Source organism: Salmo salar, chromosome ssa22, assembly GCF_905237065.1.
Source record: "Salmo salar chromosome ssa22, Ssal_v3.1, whole genome shotgun sequence".
Taxonomy (NCBI): Eukaryota; Metazoa; Chordata; class Actinopteri; order Salmoniformes; family Salmonidae; genus Salmo; species Salmo salar.
Window position 1 is genome coordinate 11,408,673 of NC_059463.1, and position 17,792 is coordinate 11,426,464.

At 42.4% G+C, this 17,792-nt stretch overlaps 1 protein-coding gene across 2 annotated transcripts; it reads right to left on the bottom strand.

Moving 5' to 3' along the window:
- Window positions 1–14,581: 14,581 nt before the first annotated feature.
- LOC106582621 (tumor necrosis factor receptor superfamily member 4) lies at window positions 14,582–17,051 on the bottom strand. 2 transcript variants are annotated; one of them, XM_014165847.2, is made up of 7 exons: window positions 16,782–17,051; window positions 16,428–16,541; window positions 16,095–16,229; window positions 15,925–16,003; window positions 15,512–15,753; window positions 15,294–15,407; window positions 14,582–15,105 (listed from the first exon to the last, which is right to left on the bottom strand). In XM_014165847.2, exons 1-7 carry the CDS (start codon window positions 16,879–16,881, stop codon window positions 15,080–15,082), a joined length of 810 nt encoding a protein of 269 aa, XP_014021322.1. In that variant the 5' UTR covers window positions 16,882–17,051; the 3' UTR covers window positions 14,582–15,079. The 2 variants fall into 2 exon arrangements, with proteins under 2 accessions (XP_014021322.1, XP_014021321.1); XM_014165846.2 differs by having other exon boundaries at window positions 14,582–15,110.
- Window positions 17,052–17,792: the final 741 nt, after the last annotated feature.

Below are 17,792 nucleotides of genomic sequence, written 5' to 3' on the forward strand. Positions count from 1 at the left end.
GATTCCACAACTAAAGGTGGAAAAAAGGGCTGCCTAAGTATGATTCCTAATCAGAGACAATGATAGACAGCTGCCTCTGATTAGGAACCATACTCGGCTCAACACAAAGAAATAGACCAACTAGATTGCCCATCCCACATCACACCCTGACCTAACCAAACTAGAGGAAAATAAACGTCTCTCTAAGGTCAGGGCGTGACAGATCTAATGTGTTATATTCTCCTACATTCATTTCACATTAACACAAACTTCAAAGTGTTTATTTTCAAATGGTACCAAGAATATGCATTTCCTTGCCTCAGGTCCTGAGCTACAGGCAGTTAGATTTGGGTATGTCATTTTAGGCAAACATTTAAAAAGGGTCCGATCCTGGAAACTTGAAAGACTTAACTTCACCAGAGCCTCTTAGAATCATGCAGCCATTTTGGGACTGGATACATTACATGCACAGCTACCATAGATAGTCTGGCCTTCATTTTACCATACTTGCTTTACTGTTCATTTGCATAGATATTCTGTCACAGTGACCAACCTTTTCATTTTATTTATTTTTTATTTCACCTTCATTTAACCAGGTAGGCTAGTTGAGAACAAGTTCTAATTTACAACTGCGACCTGGCCAAGATAAAGCAAAGCCGTTCGACACATACAACAACACAGAGTTACACATTGAATAAACAAACATACAGTCTATAATACAGTAGAAAATGTTTATATACAGTGTGTGCAAATGAGGTATGATAAGGGAGGTAAGGCAATAAATAGGCCATGGTGGCGAAGTAATTACAATATAGCAATTAAACACTGGAGTGATAGTTGTGCAGAAGATGAATGTGCGACTAGAGATACTGGGGTGCAAAGGAGCAAGATAAATAAATAAATACAGTATGGGGAAGAGGTAGTTGGATCGGCTATTTACAGATGGGCTATGTACAGGTGCAGTGATCTGTGAGCTGCTCTGACAGCTGGTGCTTAAAGCTAGTGAGGGAGATGAGTCTCCAGCTTCAGTGATTTTTGCAGTTCTGACACAACACACAAATCACAGGCTGGGAGCAGCTCATGGGCACTTAGGGCTAAAGTGCCTTGCTCAAAGGCACCACAGTCAGTATCTGGATGATATGTGTGAAATACTTGATAATGTATGTGATAAACAGAGAAGTATATTTTCTTGGTGATTTAAATATTGACTGGCTTTCATCAAGCTGCCCACTCAAGAATTTTTTTTAAACTGTAACCAGTGCCTGCAACCTGGTTCAGGTTGTCAGTCAACCTACCAGGGTAGTTACAAATAGCACAGGAATGAAATCAACATGTATTGATCACATCTGCAGAACACTGCAGAAATTTGCTTCGAAGATGTATCCGAATCTATAGGATGTAGTGATCACAATATAGTAGCCATATCTAGGAAAGTTCCAAAGGCTGTCCCTAATAAAGTGTATAAGAAGTTATACAATACGTTTTGTAATGATTCTTATGATGTAAATAATATTTGCTGGTCTGTGTTGTGTAATGAGGAGCAACCAGATGCTGCACTTGACACATGAAATTGCTTATTACAGTTACTAATAAGCATACACCCATTAAGAAAATGACTGTTAAAAACTGTTAAATCCCCTTGGATTGATGAGGAATTGTAAAGTGGTATGGTTGAGAGGTATGAGGCAAAAGGTATGGCAAATAATTATGTCAGCCCAATCAATTGGCAAATGTACTGCAAATTAAGAAATCGCGTAACTAAAATGAAAAAAATTGAATTACATTTTGGGAAAAAAAGGCAAACTCGGCACCATCATTCGTTGAAGAAGATGGCTCATTCATTGTGAAACCCACTGATATTGTCAACTACTTTAATTACTTTTTCATTGGCAAGATGAGCAAACTAAAGCATGACATGCCAGCAGCAAACGCTGACACTACATATCCAAGTATATCTGACCAAATTATGAAAGACAAGCATTGTACTTTTGAATTCCGAAGACTGAGTTTCAGGAATCAAGGTAAGACCCAAGTGCAGACTGTCAAGTAACAATGTTTATTGTAACCACAGTGGCAGGCAAACAACAGGTTAAGGCAGACAGGGGTCAATAACCCTGGACCCAGGCCTCAGAGATTAGGCCTGGGTCCAGGATGTCCCTACCAGAGACCCAGCACCTCTCCTCCGGGCCATAGCCCCGAGGTCAAACCTTCAGGAGGCGTCTCACCATGTACGCCGGTCAGCGATGAAACGAGGGAGAGGGGTGGGCCTGGAAACAGGAGACAAGGGGCAGTCAGACATGGTTTTAACTCTAGACACAGAAAAGATAGGAAAATACGTAGGGTACGGGGCAACAGAGGACGAACAGCAGAAGGGCTAATGATCTTGGAGCGGGGGGAAAAGGTCTCGGCTTCTGGGGTAGTACCCACGGCACTATAGCGGCGTGCCAGCACTTCAGGCTTGACCTTCTTGGATACCGGTCAGTGTTGCGGAAGCGAAGTGGCCCGGGCCTTACTGAACCCCTCCCGGAGGTCCTGGTAATCCCCAGAGCAAGCAGAGAGGTCCGGGGCAATTTCCAAGCCCCCAGAAAGACATCCCGGGGAAGGCAGAGCTGACTTCAGGCAATGAGTGTGGCAGGATGGGCTCCAGCCCATGATGGCACCAGTAGCCCAGTCAATGGAGGGATTGTGTCACTGGAGCCAAGAGAATCCCAATACCATGGGAACCTGTAGAGACTCAACCAGCAGGAATTGGAACGTCTCTCTGTGGTTCCGACACTCGTAGGCGGGGTGGTCTGGTGGGTGACCCGGCCTATAGAGCGCCTGTCCAGTGCTCAAACAACCATGGGAATTTAGAGGGGTTGAGTGGGGATGCCCAGCTCGGACACCAGCGCAACGTCCATGAGACTCACGTCGGCCCCCGAGTTGATGAGTACCTGGAGAGACTTGGACTGGTCTCCCCACAGCAGGGTGGCAAGGAGGGGTGGGGGGCGAGTAAGGGGAGAAGAACAATCATCTAAGACCCACCAGAGTACTCACTCCAACGAATAAGCTGGGTCTCTTGAAGGGACATGTAGACAAAAAATTATCGACAGTAGTGGGCCTGGAAGTACCGCAATGCAGACAACTCTGGGTGTTCAGTCTGCGTACACGGTGGGCTGGAGGCAGCCATGCCCTGGTGAGCTGCATCGGCAAGAGGCAACTCGGCAGTCTTCGGAGGCTCTTGGCGGAGCTCGGGTAGGCTCGGATCTCCCTCGGGGACTTCCGGAGTTCATCAGATGCAAGGTGGGATCCTTACGTTCCCATAACCGTCCATCAATTCGGATATTTAATGCGAATTGTGAGTCGAGATCCGTCGGTAGTTCCCGGGCTGCAAGCTCATCCTTTACCCCCGCTGATAATCTGTGTAGGAACGTGTCGAACAGCGCTTCCGGTTTCCAGGTACCCTCCACAGCCAGCGTGCGGAACTCCACCACATAGTCTGTCACACTGAGGGAACCCTGCCAAAGCTGGAGTAACTTCCGGGCAGCCTCTCTCCCAGACACGAACACCTCCAGATTGAGGCAGACGGCGGATTGTTGCTCCCACACCGCCGTGGCCTTGGCGAGTGCCCTCCCGGACATCAGCATAATAATGTACGATATCTTCGAGTGGTTCGAGGGGAACGAAGAAGGCTGCAGCTCGAAAACAAGGGAGCACTGGGAGAGAAAGGCCCGGCAGGTTCTGGAAGGACATTCAACAAGCACAGCACTTACACAAATGACTGATGATTGGCTGAGAGAAATTGATGAATAAAAGATTGTGAGGGCTGTTATGTTAGATTCAGTGCGTCTTTTGACATTATCAATCATAGTCTACTGCTGGAAAAACGTATATGTTATCGCTTTACACCCCCTGCTATATTGTGGATAAAGAGTTACTTGTTTAACAGAACACAGAGAGTGTTCTTTAATGGAAGCCTCTCCAACATTATCCAGGTAGAATCAGGAATTCCCCAGGCTAGCTGTTTAGGCCCCTTTTCTTTTTTCAATTTTTACTAACGACATGTGGCTATGTATGCGGATGACTCAACACTATACATGTCAGCTACTAAAGCAACTGAAATGACTGCAACACTTAACAAAGAGCTGCAGTTAGTTTCAGAATGGTTGGCAAGGAATAAGTTAGTCCTAAATATTTCCAAAACTAAAAGCATTGTATTTGGGACAAATCATTCACTAAACCCTAAACCTCAACTACATCTCATAATGAATAATGTGGAATTTGAGCAAGTTGAGGTGTCTAAACTGCTTGGAGTAACCCTGGAATGTAAACTCTCATGGTCAAAACATATTGATACAACATTAGCTAAAATGGGGAGAACTCTGTCCATAATAAAGCGCTGCTCTGCCTTCTTAACAACACTATCAACAAGGCAGGTCCTACAGGCCCTAGTTTTGTTGCAACTAGACTAATGTTCAGTAGTGTGGTCAGGTGCCACAAAGAAGGACTAAGGAAAATTGCAGTTGGCTCAGAACAGGGCAGCACAGCTGGCCTAAAAGTGGAAGAGAGATTGACGTCATCACTACTTGTTTTTGTAAGAAGTGTTGACAAGCTGAATGTACCGAGCTGTCTGTTTTAACTACTAGCACATAGCTCGGACACCCATGCATACCCCACAAGACATGCCACCAGAGGTCTCTTCACAATCCCCAAGTCCAGAACAGACTATGGGAGGCGCACAGTACTACAAAGAGCCAAGACTACATGGAACTCTATTCCACATAAGGTAACTGATGCAAGCAGTAGAATCAGATTTTAAAAAACAGGTTAAAATACACTTTATCCCTAATAAATACAAAGCTACTGCCACCCCATTCATTTGGCTCTTTCCTAAATTGCCTTTGTTCAATCATTTGACCTGGCTTATCAACCCTTCTCTCAAAGTAGTTCATTTTAGAAATGTGGGTGAAAATATCCCTTAATCTCCCCGCTAGCGGATAAGAGAGTTTGGGCCAGTAACTAATAGGTCGCTGGTTCGAATCCCCAAGCCAGCAAGGTGGGAAAATCTGCCGTTCTGCCCTTGAGCAAGGCAGTTAACCCTCAACAGCAACTGCTCCTCGGGCGCTGAAGGCGTAGTTGTCGATTAAGGCAGCCCCCCAAACCTCTCTGATTCAGAGGGGTTGGGTTAAATGCACATTTTGGTTTAATGCATTCAGTTGTGCAACTGATTAGGTGCCCACCTTCCCTTTTGCAGTGGAAGAGATGGACCAGCCTGAAGCTAAAGAAGAATATAAAAGCCTTACACGCTGTGATTATTCTGTAAAAGCCACCTTTGTAATACATGAGGGGAGGTCCTCGGGACACACATGAATACATAGGACTGTGGACACGCCAAGCTTGAGCAGTTGCTCGGTCTTACCAGGTAAATGTTGAAAGAGTTCTGTATTTGGAAAACTGATTGTTAAAAAGAATTTATAATTCATTGAATACTTTGTGCTCACAACAGAATCAAATGTGAAAGGGCAGCTCAGATGACCAAGTGGCTGAACAACATCTGGTTGACAAACCAGGTTGCAGTGTACATGAAGGAGACCACGATCCAGAGGGCTCAGTGGACCAGACAGAATGGGGCCAAGACAGTCGAGACATTCCGAGAGTATCCTCAACTGTGAGATACTCCAGGCAGACAAAACTTTAGACTTGAAATTGATTGCTGTAATTAACTAGCCTGGCTGACATGACCCACAGCACTGTTTTTTTATTTATTGAACTAGGCAAGTCAGTTAAGAACAAATTCTTATTTACAATGATGGCCTATACCAGCCAAACCCAGACAATGCTGGGCCAATTGTGCACCACCCTATGTGACTCCCATCCCAGCCAATTGTGATACAGCCTGGATTCGAACCAGGATGTCTGTAGTGACACCTCTAGCACTGAGAGGCTGTGCCTTACACCGCTGCGCCACTCAGGAGCCCTGTAAGTCTAAGCTGTTGGGTGGGGGGGGTGTTTTAAGATGGATCATTTAGCTATTTGATTATGAATTCTAGGACCACTTTAGGTATTAAAAAATAAGAACAAATACTTTGATCAAATATTGAATTTGTCCTTTACTACTATAGCCCAGAGAAATGCATTGAATAACACATACATAAATAGCAAAGACAGTCAAAAAATAAATCATAAGGAACAAGGTTTGATGTGTTTGTCCTATATCTTGGAGATATAAGAACGCTCAGGATATATTTGTTCGTTTTTTTACACATTTAACACATTTTTTGGGGGTAGACACATAACTACCTTCATACTTCCATACATTTTTTAAAACCATTATCAGTTACCTTCAGACAAGTCTCGGTAGGTCTCATGATCTGACAAACACCGTTCTAGTTCTGCCACCTTTCACCGCAGATGCGGAAGTGATAATTGGCAGATGCAGTGGATTGAGACGTGTCTATTTGTCAATAACACCCCGCATATTGACTCTGTACAGTTACCCCCTGTATATAGCCTCATTCTTTTCATTTTATTGTGTGACTTTTTTATTTTTTACTTTAGTTTATTCGGTAAATATTTTCTTAACTCTTTCTTGAACTGCATTGTTGGTTTGATTTGATTTGAAACTGCATTGGGAGTGAATACGGTGTGAACGTGGATCTGAGCAAGTGCAACGTCATTAATGTTTGTGAATATGTACTGTATGTAAATGTTAAGTTGTCCATTGTAAATGTATGTTTTTGTTTGTCAAAAAAAACAAAAAGTTAAATAAATGATTACTAAAAAAGTAATTGTCTGCTTTTCTACAGATTGATCAGGACTTCTACATTGTAAACCCGGACTATTGAGGGAAACTCACTGATAACTGCATCGTGTTCTTCAAGGACAATAATCTTTACTTCGCCAGCCCAGAGAGAAGCAGGCCCAAGATCTTCTCTTCGAAGTGCAGGTATAGTTTGAAATGACCCTGCTGGTGGTGCCTCAGATGCTCATTTATTTTTAGCCTGAAACAATGAAGTTATTCACTAAACATTCTTCTCTCCAGATTCACAAGGTGACATCGCTTTAAAGACGTCTGCCAGTGGTCCTCCCAACACCAGTCTACAAGATAGGCAGGAAGACATTCTGAGCCAGCTTCAATGAGACCAGAAAGTCCTTCATTGACTTGCAGCCTATAGGTTTAAATAGTGGATAGGCATATGGAGAATAATGGGGAAATTATTTGATGGCATTTTGTAAACCTTGAAAAATCTGTTTTACACATAACTGCACACGCCAAGAAGTTAGGAAGGTTTCCATCCAATTTGCGACAGACTTTCATGCGAATATTCTGAAATCAGCATAAAACAATATGCGCGTTTTCTCACTGGAGATGTTTCCAGCAAACGTACTTTTTGTGGATAAAAGGGTGTGCGTGACGATGTAGTGCACATAAAAAAGCTTTTGCAGTTAAATTCTCATAAAATAAATCATAAAATACAAGGTAAATTGGTTTCCATCGCATTTTCAACTCTACCAATGGTTTTGTCACAAACTGTTGTGTTAAATAGCAAATGATTCTTTCTAAAGTCTTCGAAAGCCAAGTTAATAAACAGATCACTGATCATGTCGAATCCCACCGTACCTTCTCTGCTGTGTAATCAGGTTTCCGAGCTGGTCACGGGTATACCTCAGCCACACTCAAGGTATTAAACAATATCAAAACCGCAATCGATAAAAGACAGTACTGTGCAGCCATCTTCATCGACCTGGCCAAGGCTTTCGACTCTGTCAGTCACTGTATTCTTATAGGCAGACTCAACAGTCTATGTTTCTCAAATGACTGCCTCGCCTGGTTCACCAACTACTTCTCAGATCGAGTTCAGTGTGTCAAATCGGAGGGCCTGTTGTCCGGACCTCTGGCAGTCTCTATGGGGGTACCACAGGGTTCAATTCTCGGGCCGACTCTTTTCTCTGCATATATCAACGATGTCGCTCTTGCTGCGGGTGATTCCCTGATCCACCTCTACGCAGACGACACCATTCTGTATACATCTGGCCCTTCTTTGGACACTGTGTTAACAAACCTCCAAATGAGCTTCAATGCCATACGACACTCCTTCCTTGGCCTCCAACTGCTCTTAAACGCTAGTAAAACTAAATGCATGCTTTTCAACCGATCACTGCCCGCACACGCCGCCAAACATACCCTCGTAAAACTGACTATCCTACCGATCCTCGACTTCGGTGATGTCATTTACAAAATAGCCTCCAACACTCTTTTCAGCAAACTGGATGCAGTCTATCACAGTGCCATCTTTTTTGTCACCAAAGCCCCATATACCACCCACCACTGCGACCTGTAGGCTCTCGCCGGCTGGCCCTTGCTACATATTCGTCGCCAGACCCACTGGCTCCAGGTCATCTATAAGTCTTTGGTAGGTAAAGATCCGCCTTATCTCAGCTCACTGATCACGATAACAACACCCACCCGTAGCACGCGCTCCAGCAGGTATATCTCACTGGTCATCCCCAAAGCCAACACCCCCTTTGGCCGCCTTTCCTTCCAGTTTTCTGCTGCCAATGACTGGAGACTTGGAGACTTATTTCTCCCTCACTAAGTTTAAACATCAGCTATCTGAGCAGCTAACCGATCGCTGCAGCTGTACACAGCCCATCTGTAAATAGCCCATCCAATCTACCTACCTCAACCCATATTGTTTTTATTACCTTTTTTACTTTTTTGCTCTTTTGCACACCAGTATTTCTACTTGCACATCATCATCTGCACATCTATCACCCCAGTCTTAATTTTCTAAATTGTAATTACTTCGCTACTATGGCCTATTTATTGCCTTACCTCCTCACGCCATTTGCATACACCGTATATAGACTTTTTCTATTGTGTTATTGACTGCACTTATGTTTATTCCATGTGTAACTCTGTGTTGTTGTGTTTGTCGCACTGCTTTGCTTTATCTTGGCCAGGTCGTGGTTGTAAATGAGAACTTGTTCTCAACTGGCCTACCTGGTTAAATAAAGGTGAAATAAAAAAATACAAAAATGTGCTCACTCTAGTCTTGTCACATGCACTCTAGCCAACAGATCGCACATACAGTGGGGGTAGACAATATTATTTTTATTTGTCAAACGGCAGTCAAGCATCGATCATAATGTCACCAGAGTAAGACACTCAATATTTACTTTAAAAGGATCATCAAGCTCGTCACCTTGCACTTTCACCACCTTGTGAAGTTCATCATTTATTTAATCTGTACCCTAATAAATTGCATGCTTTTCCGAGTGGAAGTGGGAGGACCACACAACATATCATCGCCTGGCTCCCAAGTTTACTTCGATGTGATGGTTATTATATATTTTGAGCATAAAGGAGTTTCCACAGCCATTTCTCGCACAGTTAATTTTAACGACACAAAAAGATCACACCATGTCGAATTAACAAATTGTCTGTAGGCATTTATGAAATTGTACCGGCATTTCATGTTTCCATCAGCCCGGTTGTGACTTCTTTTATGCAGGTAATTCATCAACAGGAAATGGGTGGATGGAAACATGGTTAGGGTTGTGTAAATGAACCTTTGAGCCCCCAGACCCAAATTAATTAAAGATGTAGGCATCAAACAGGGATTGTGTGTTGAATGGCTATAAAATATACAAAATTAATTGTGTAGGATGGCATTGTCAGTGTGCCTCCATGCTTTGCACAAGTCCTCATATTCTAAAATCAAATGATTTCTCTAACAGGTTGGGACCAAGGTGGTTGAGTACCTGCACCAGGCAGAGGTGACCAGACTTTACCCATTTGTATTGGCTCTTGGGGACTGCTCACAAGTGTTTACAGTCATTTGTGGACCGGCATTGGAGCAAGGTATACTGCTTGGGGAACTGGATGTGTTCTTCAAGTCCTATTATGTGTTTGATATTAACTTTCCCACTGTGCTCCATCATGGGAATTCCTACAGACCACGGTGTATCAGCTGCCAGGAACAGAATCCCCCGTAGTAAGACTGTTGCGAGAATGTTTTTTTCCACTGAACAATAGTGGATAAGTATCTGCACTTGTGTGTAGTGTGAGAAGTGACAGGAGGAAGCACAGCCCAAAAATTAAAACGCAACATGTAAAGTGCTGGTTCCATGTTTCATGAGCTGAAATGAAATGAAAGATTCCTGAAATTTTCCAGACGCACAAAAAGCTTATTTCTCTCAAATGTTTTGCACAAATTTGTTTACTTCCCTGTTACATCCCTGTTAGTAAGCATTTGATCCTTTGTCAAGATAATCCATCCAACTGACAGGTGTGGTATATCAAGAAGCTGATTAAACAGCATGATCATTACACAGGTGCACCTTGTGCTGAGGACAATAAAAGGCCACTCTAAAATGTGCAGTTTTGTCACAAAACACAATGCCACAGATGATTCAAGTTTTGAGGGAGCATGCAATTGGCATGCTGACTGCAGGAATGTCCACCAGAGCTGTTGCCAGAGAATGTAATGTTGATTTCTCTACCATAAGCCGCCTCCAACATTGTTTTAGAGAATTTGGCAGTACGTCCAACCGGCCTCACAACCGCAGACCACATGTAACCACGCCAGCCCAGGATCTCCACATTCGGCTTCTTCACCTGTGGGGGGTGGTGCTGAGGAGTATTTCTCTCTGTAATAAATTACTTTTGTCTGGAAAAACTTGTTCTGATTGGCTGGGCCTGGTTCCCAACTGGGTGTGTATATGCCATCCTAGACCGACCCATGGCTGCGCCCCTGCCCAGTCATGTGAAATCCATAGAATAGGGCCTAATGAATTCATTTAAGTTGACTGATTTCCTTATATGAACAGTAACTCAGCAAAATCTTTTAAACTGTTTCATGCTGCGTTTATATTTTTGTTCAGTATATATGTTGCCATTTAGCAGATGCCTTTATCCAAAGCGTCTTACAGTCACGGGTGAATGCATTTTACGTGGTCCCAGGAATCTAACCCACTATCCTGGCATTGCAAGCGCCAAAGCTCTACCGACTGAGCTACAGAGGACAGATGAGCCATGAGTGTCTCAGTCCAATGCTAATATGCTCTTAAGGCGCTATTTATAGCTCTGTTAATGTGCCTGCTTTTTGCCTACAGTACAGTATGTGGCTCATTTGCCTTTAGGGAAAGGGGGACATCTAGTCAGCTGTACAACTGAATGCATTCAACTGAAATGTGTCTTCCACATTTAACCCAACCCCTCTGTATCAGAGAGGTGCGGGGGGCAACCATCTGCGCCTAGGGAACAGTGGGTCAACTTCTTTGGGATCGGTGTCCCATCCACGGAACGGTTGAGCTAACGTAGGCTAATGCGTTTAGCATGAGGTTCTAAGTAACAAGAACATATCCCCAGACAGACATATCTGATATTGGCAGAAAGCTTAAATTCTTGTTAACTGCCTTGCTCATGGGCAGAACAACAGCTTTTTACCTTGTCAGCTCAGGGATTCAATCCAGCAAACTTTCGGTTACTGGCCCAACTATCTAACCACTAGGCTACCTGCTTTAGATCAACTACCTATGTAAGAATGCTGCTCATCGACTACAGCTCAGCATTTAACACCATAGTACCCTCCAAACTCGTCATTAAGCTCGAGACCCTGGGTCTCGAACCCGCCCTGGGTCCTGGACTTCCTGACGGGCCGCCCCCAGGTGGTGAGGGTAGGAAACAACATCTCCACCCCGCTGATCCTCAACACTGGGGCCCTACAAGGGTGCGTTCTCAGCCGTCTCCTGTACTCCCTGTTCACCCATGACTGCGTGGCCATGCACGCCTCCAACTCATTCGTCAAGTTTGCAGACGACACTACAGTGGTAGGCTTGATTACCAACAACGACGAGACGGCCTACAGGGAGGAGGTGAGGGCCCTCGGAGTGTGGTGTCAGGAAAATATCCTCACACTCAACGTCAATAAAACAAAGGAGATGATTGTGGACGTCAGGAAACAGCAGAGGGTGCACCCCCCTATCCACATCGACGGGACAGTAGTGGAGAAGGTGGAAAGTTTTAAGTTCCTCGGCGTACACATCACGGACAAACTGAAATGGTCCACCCACACAGACAGCGTTGTGAAGAAGACACAGCAGCGCCTCTTCAACCTCAGGAGGCTGAAGAAATTTGGCTTGTCACCAAAAACACTCACAAACTTTTACAGATGCACAATCGAGAGCATCCTGTCGGGCTGTATCACCGCCTGGTACGGCAACTGCTCTGCCCACAACCGTAAGGCTCTCCAGAGGGTAGTGAGGTCTGCACAACGCATCACCGGGGACAAACTACCTGCTCTCTAGGACACCTACACCACCCGATATCACAGGAAGGCCAAAAAGATCATCAAGGACAACAACCACCCGAGCCACTGCCTGTTCACCCCGCTATCATCCAGAAGGCGAGGTAAGTACAGGTGCATCAAAGCTGGGACCGAGAGACTGAAAAACAGCTTTTATCTCAAGGCCATCAGACTGTTAAACAGCCTATCACCAACACAGAGAGGCTGCTGCCTACATACTGACTCAATCTCTAGCCACTTTAATAATAAAAAATTGATGTAATAAATGTATCACTAGCCACTTTAAACAATGCCACTTTATATAATGTTTACATACCCTACATTACTCATCTCAAATGTATATACTGTACTCTATACCATCTACTGCATCTTGCCTATGCTGTTCGGCCATCGCTCATCCATATATATTTTTATGTACATATTCTTATTCATTCCTTTACACTTGTGTGTGTATAAGGTAGTTGTTGTGAAATTGTTAGATTACTTGTTAGATATTACTGCATGGTCGGAACTAGAAGCACAAGCATTTCGCTACACTCGCATTAACATCTGCTAACCATGTGTGTGTGACAAATAAAATTTGATTTGATTTGATTTACTGAAGTTACTTTCTGGTACGCTTTCATTCTATCGCAACGATTTATTTTAAATACAAACGTTACATTTTGGGGATTGTGAAAAGTGTTTTATGAATAAATACAGTTATTAGTAATGAGTCATTAGCCCAAGTCCTTAGAAGAGAGCCCTTCAACTGTAATATCTTATACTTGTTCAGTGTAACAATGTTTTCACTCGACCCAAATATAGACCATTATTGCATGGGGTGTGTGTGTGTGTGTGTGTGTGTGTGTGTGTGTGTGTGTGTGTGTGTGTGTGTGTGTGTGTGTGTGTGTGTGTGTGTGTGTGTGTGTGTGTGTGTGTGTGTGTGTGTGTGTGTGTGTGTGTGTGTGTGTGCTGTCACCTAAAATAGCCGAAGTGTGCCAGTGAATGTGAATATCTATTGATTAGCTCTGGCACTGTCTGATAGACAGATCTGTGTTAATACCACTTAAGACAGACAGTGTCACGCACGCATGCTTTGTTTTTCTCAGATTGCCATCTGAGTGTGCACATCAAGTTCAATGTCTTAAAGTAATGATGGACTGTTGTTTCTCTTTGCTTATTTGAGCTGTTCTTGCCATAATATGGACTTCTTAGGCCTATTTTACCAAATAGGGCTATCTTTTGTATACCACCCCTACCTCGTCAAAATACAACTGATTGGCTCAAACGCGTTAAGAACAAAAGAAATTCCACAAATTAACTTTTAACAAGGCACAACTGTTAATTGAAATGCATTCCAGGTGACTACCTCATGAAGCTGGTTAAGATAATGCCAAGAGTGTGCAAAGCTGTCATCAAGGCAAAGGGGGGCTACTTTGAAGATTCTAAAATCAAACAAATATTTTGATTTGTTTAACACTTTTTTGGTTATTACATGATTCCATATGTGTTATTTCCTAGTTTTGATGTCTTCACTATTATTCTACAACGTAGAAAATAGTAAGAAACAAAGAAAAACCCTTGAATGAGTAGGTGTGTCCAAACCTTTGACTGGCACTGTATAATTCATCAAGATTCATGATTCATCATATATCCTTGGCACCTACTGTGATAAACCTAAAACGAGTCATGGTACATAGCAGTCACCCATCTGACACGTTACTAATGCTGAATGCATTTTAAAAAGGGCTAAGGTTAAAAAAAGAAAGAAAATAAACTCAACCCCAAATCTTATTAGAGACTGATGTGGATTAAAATGTTTTTTAATCACCTAACACTAATTTTCCATCCTCTATTATACACACAATATCCCTTTATTTTGCAAAACTAGGCCACATCTCTACTACAACCACGTTAATGAACATAGGTGAAAAGAGATGTTGTTGTGAAGAAAAGACTAATGGAACCTTTTGTTTCCACCGAAACGTTAGGGTGAACACCTCTGCATTAGGGGAAATTGTGAGCTGAAGTATCAGAACAGTAATCAACAACATAAGATGTCTTTCATGGTAGCAGCTTCTGTGTCTGACTTGATGGTTTCAATTGAAAACGTGAGTGGAAGTCATATAGACTGAGTGGAAGAATCTCTCTCACAGAAAAAAAGAGGCAGACGTATAGCCTATCCACGGGGGAAGCACCGACCCGGCGTCAGTGTCTCTGTCTTTATGTACTTTCTATACATCCTGATACTTTTGTTCTTGCTGAGTCATAGCTCATGCAAGTGTATTAACTTTTAAGAATGGGCAAATTGGCATTAAGATAATGTAAAATGTTCAAAGGTTTTATTTGCAAGACATAAACGACAACCAAATTTAACACAATGCACATTGTACAATATTTCACATTATTTTGCCAGACTGGCAATGTTGTCACATTATCTTTCTTCTAAATCTGAATCAGACACAGGAAGGAAGTAGTAGGCCTATTTCTCAGAAGTTTGTCAGTAGCCCATTTGTGAAAATAACATCATGCGGATCTCCCAGAGCAGCAAAGAACAACCATTTTGTTGATAAGGAGGCAAGGCAAAGTAATAGGCCTACCTAACATGCTTTTCCATAATAACAGATTACATGGGAATCAAATATTGACCATATTTTGGAATTTTCAAACAGGTGTTTGAAGTTGTTTCTGGTTTAAAATACATTTATTCTGAGTAGCATTGAGAATAATTGCAGCATTTCGACAGACAGATAACCAGGTTTTTCCATCATGGCTCCCCCAAGCTTGGTGTTTTCACCAGGGAAGAGAGACTGCTGTCCCCACTTTCTTCAACTGGCCTCCGGCACATTGAGTCCTGGGCTGGGGCAGAATGATAGAGTTAGAATCCACAAACCAAACAAAGCACAAAATATACACACACGACATTCCAGATTTGAGAGCCTATTAAACTCAAACGACAACACACACAATAGCTAAAGAAACTAAAATAACACTTCTCGTAATCATTTTGTGACTTCGAGTTTCACTAACAGTAGCGCATACCTGTTTTGACACCCGGATTCTTGTAGTTCTTGATGCAAGGAATGATGACCAGGTTGCAGGTCACAGCGGTAAGTAGAAAAGTAAGCAGCAGGACAATTCCAATGAGTGGCATTACTGGAAGACAGAAATAAGGCATTAGTCATACAAAGCCATACTGTAGCACAATGTTTTACACGGATGTATAATGTCATGCCCTAGAGTCAAGAACAGCATGCAACCTTTGCCATAGTCTGGCATTGAGGACTTGGGACCAGCGAGGGCTGGTGTTACAGTGGGGACATCGGGATGACGAGATGACCCTTGGCTCTCGTTCTGGATCAAGGACTTAGATACAGTCTGGATAGAGCCAGAGGGGGAAGTGGGCTGCATGGAGGGGAGGGTCTTCCCGTCTGACTCTGACTCTTCATTACAGATTACATCTGACGTCGTAGTGCCTGGATTCTTCACTCCACTACTACATCTAAGACAGAGACAGATACATAGCCATGAGTCAAACTACAGTTAAAGTGATTCCAAATCAATTGCAGAGTATGACAAAAAGTCCAGCATTATATTGTAAATGTAAGGAGACTGCTTGATACATCAGCAAATAGCAAAAATCGGACAAATGCTTGTAAGTTCTTCTACATACTCTCGCCATTTCGCACACGTAGAGTCCTTTTTGGTGGTAAAGAATCCATGCCCACATTCACGGCATTTGTGTATTATACCTGAATCAAGAAATTAGGCAGCATGCCAGTTATTTACAGATGTACTCATCAATCCACTGAAAAGCATCAGTATTATGTGACTCCACTTTACCTGATTTATCCAACCCAGAACCCATGGCACACTTGCATATCGTAGAGTCTTTGACACTGTTAGTGAATCCATCACGACACTGACATATAGCATTAGAAGTCTTTGTGCACAGTGATATTACCTCACTCCCAGAATCTGCATAGAAACAATCATATCGTCTGTGGGTTAGACTGGCATATTTTATGGCCATTTAGATTCAACTCAAGATTTGGTGTGGGATCATTATACATTTAAAAGATGTCCTCTTCTGTCACGATTTACACATCAATGGGTTATTGTTTACATAATGTATTCGTACTGATTATAACTTCTCATTGCATAATCATGTCTTACTCTCATCGCAGGAGTTGCAGGGTTGACATTGCTGAGATTCATTTGGTACTGCCTGGAAGTTCCCGTCAGGGCACGGTTCGCAGCTGTTTCTTCTAGACCTGCTTCTCCTCTCACCTTGATAATATCATTCACATTGTTGTCATTGTATGGAATTGTTCTTAATATCGGACAGAGTCATTATTTCATTATAAGTGTCAACAAATTAGAAGTAACCTTAATAGTATCAATGGTAAGGAAAACATAGTCAAGATAAGTCTGCATCTACATTCGTCCGCATCGCATAGTAGAGTATGATTCCCAGCAAAACATAGAGAAGCTCCACAATAGCCCTTAATATTCATGAACATACTTTACCTTTTTTGCATTTATAATCAGCCTCCACAGGATTTAAAAATCCATTACAAATAAAAACACATAAATAGACGAGCACCCAGGATCTAGACAGGATCATCATATCACTCTCCCAATAGAAAAGATAACTCCTGTCTGCCAACCTGTAGAGAGAGGGTGTAAAACTATATGAAAGCTACTTGAGTGATGAAATCTCCCTTATATCTACAGTTTGTATCGATATTTGATGTGGTGTAGTTCTGCTGTACCATGTCTGCGTTAACATTCCGTGATGAATCATAATTTCCTGTCCCTCTTAAGTTATCCCCGCCCCAAGAGTGCTAAACAAATTATATTTCTATTGTTCTTTCAACTGAAAATCCTCTGTCATTCAAGATTCATTATATTTCCTTCAGGTCACTTACACTCATATAGAATTTTTTGTTTTACTCTTTGTTTGTGAGAGGTAATCAGTTACCAGTTACCTGTCCAAAATTGTAATCAGTAACATAACATTTGGGTTACCCAAACTCAGTTGTAATATGATTACATTCAGTTACTTTTAGATTATTAAGAGGCATTCGAAGAAGACAAAAATGGATGTTACCAATTGAACAACATCTATTGCAGGATAAATCAATGTTAAAGTTTACATAGCTGGCCATGTATGGATGTTCAATTTTACTTTATGGGTTGGTTATGTAGGCTTCTTCTAACCCATCGCTTTCTACTACATATAATAATATGATTAAATGATCTTTACATTAAAAACCAAAGTCTATCAGAATTCCAGTCATTACAATAAATGTTATAACCCTTGATCTTCAAGAATAGGACTTGTAAATATGGAGGTATAGATTAGCCAAATTGTTTTACCTGAGCAAAACTAAGGACTTATTAGCCAGCCTTACTCTGTTGTTTTTGATTTTGTCGTCATGGAGGACTGACTGGGCTCATTGATTCTAGTTGAAAAGTAAATGCTGCGCTCATGGAATGGCATGCTTTGAGCGCTACTGAAAAGTGCTATTTACATGT

Excerpts from the sequence above, each read along its gene's own strand:
- LOC106582621 (XM_014165846.2), bottom strand. The coding sequence starts at position 16,881 with ATGATGATCCTGTCTAGATCCTGGGTGCTCGTCTATTTATGTGTTTTT. Across the intron at positions 16,542-16,781 it reads TGATTATAAATGCAAAAAAG|GTGAGAGGAGAAGCAGGTCT; the intron begins GTAAAGTATGTT and ends GATATTATCAAG. Across the intron at positions 15,111-15,293 it reads GAATCCGGGTGTCAAAACAG|CCCAGGACTCAATGTGCCGG; the intron begins GTATGCGCTACT and ends ATTCTGCCCCAG.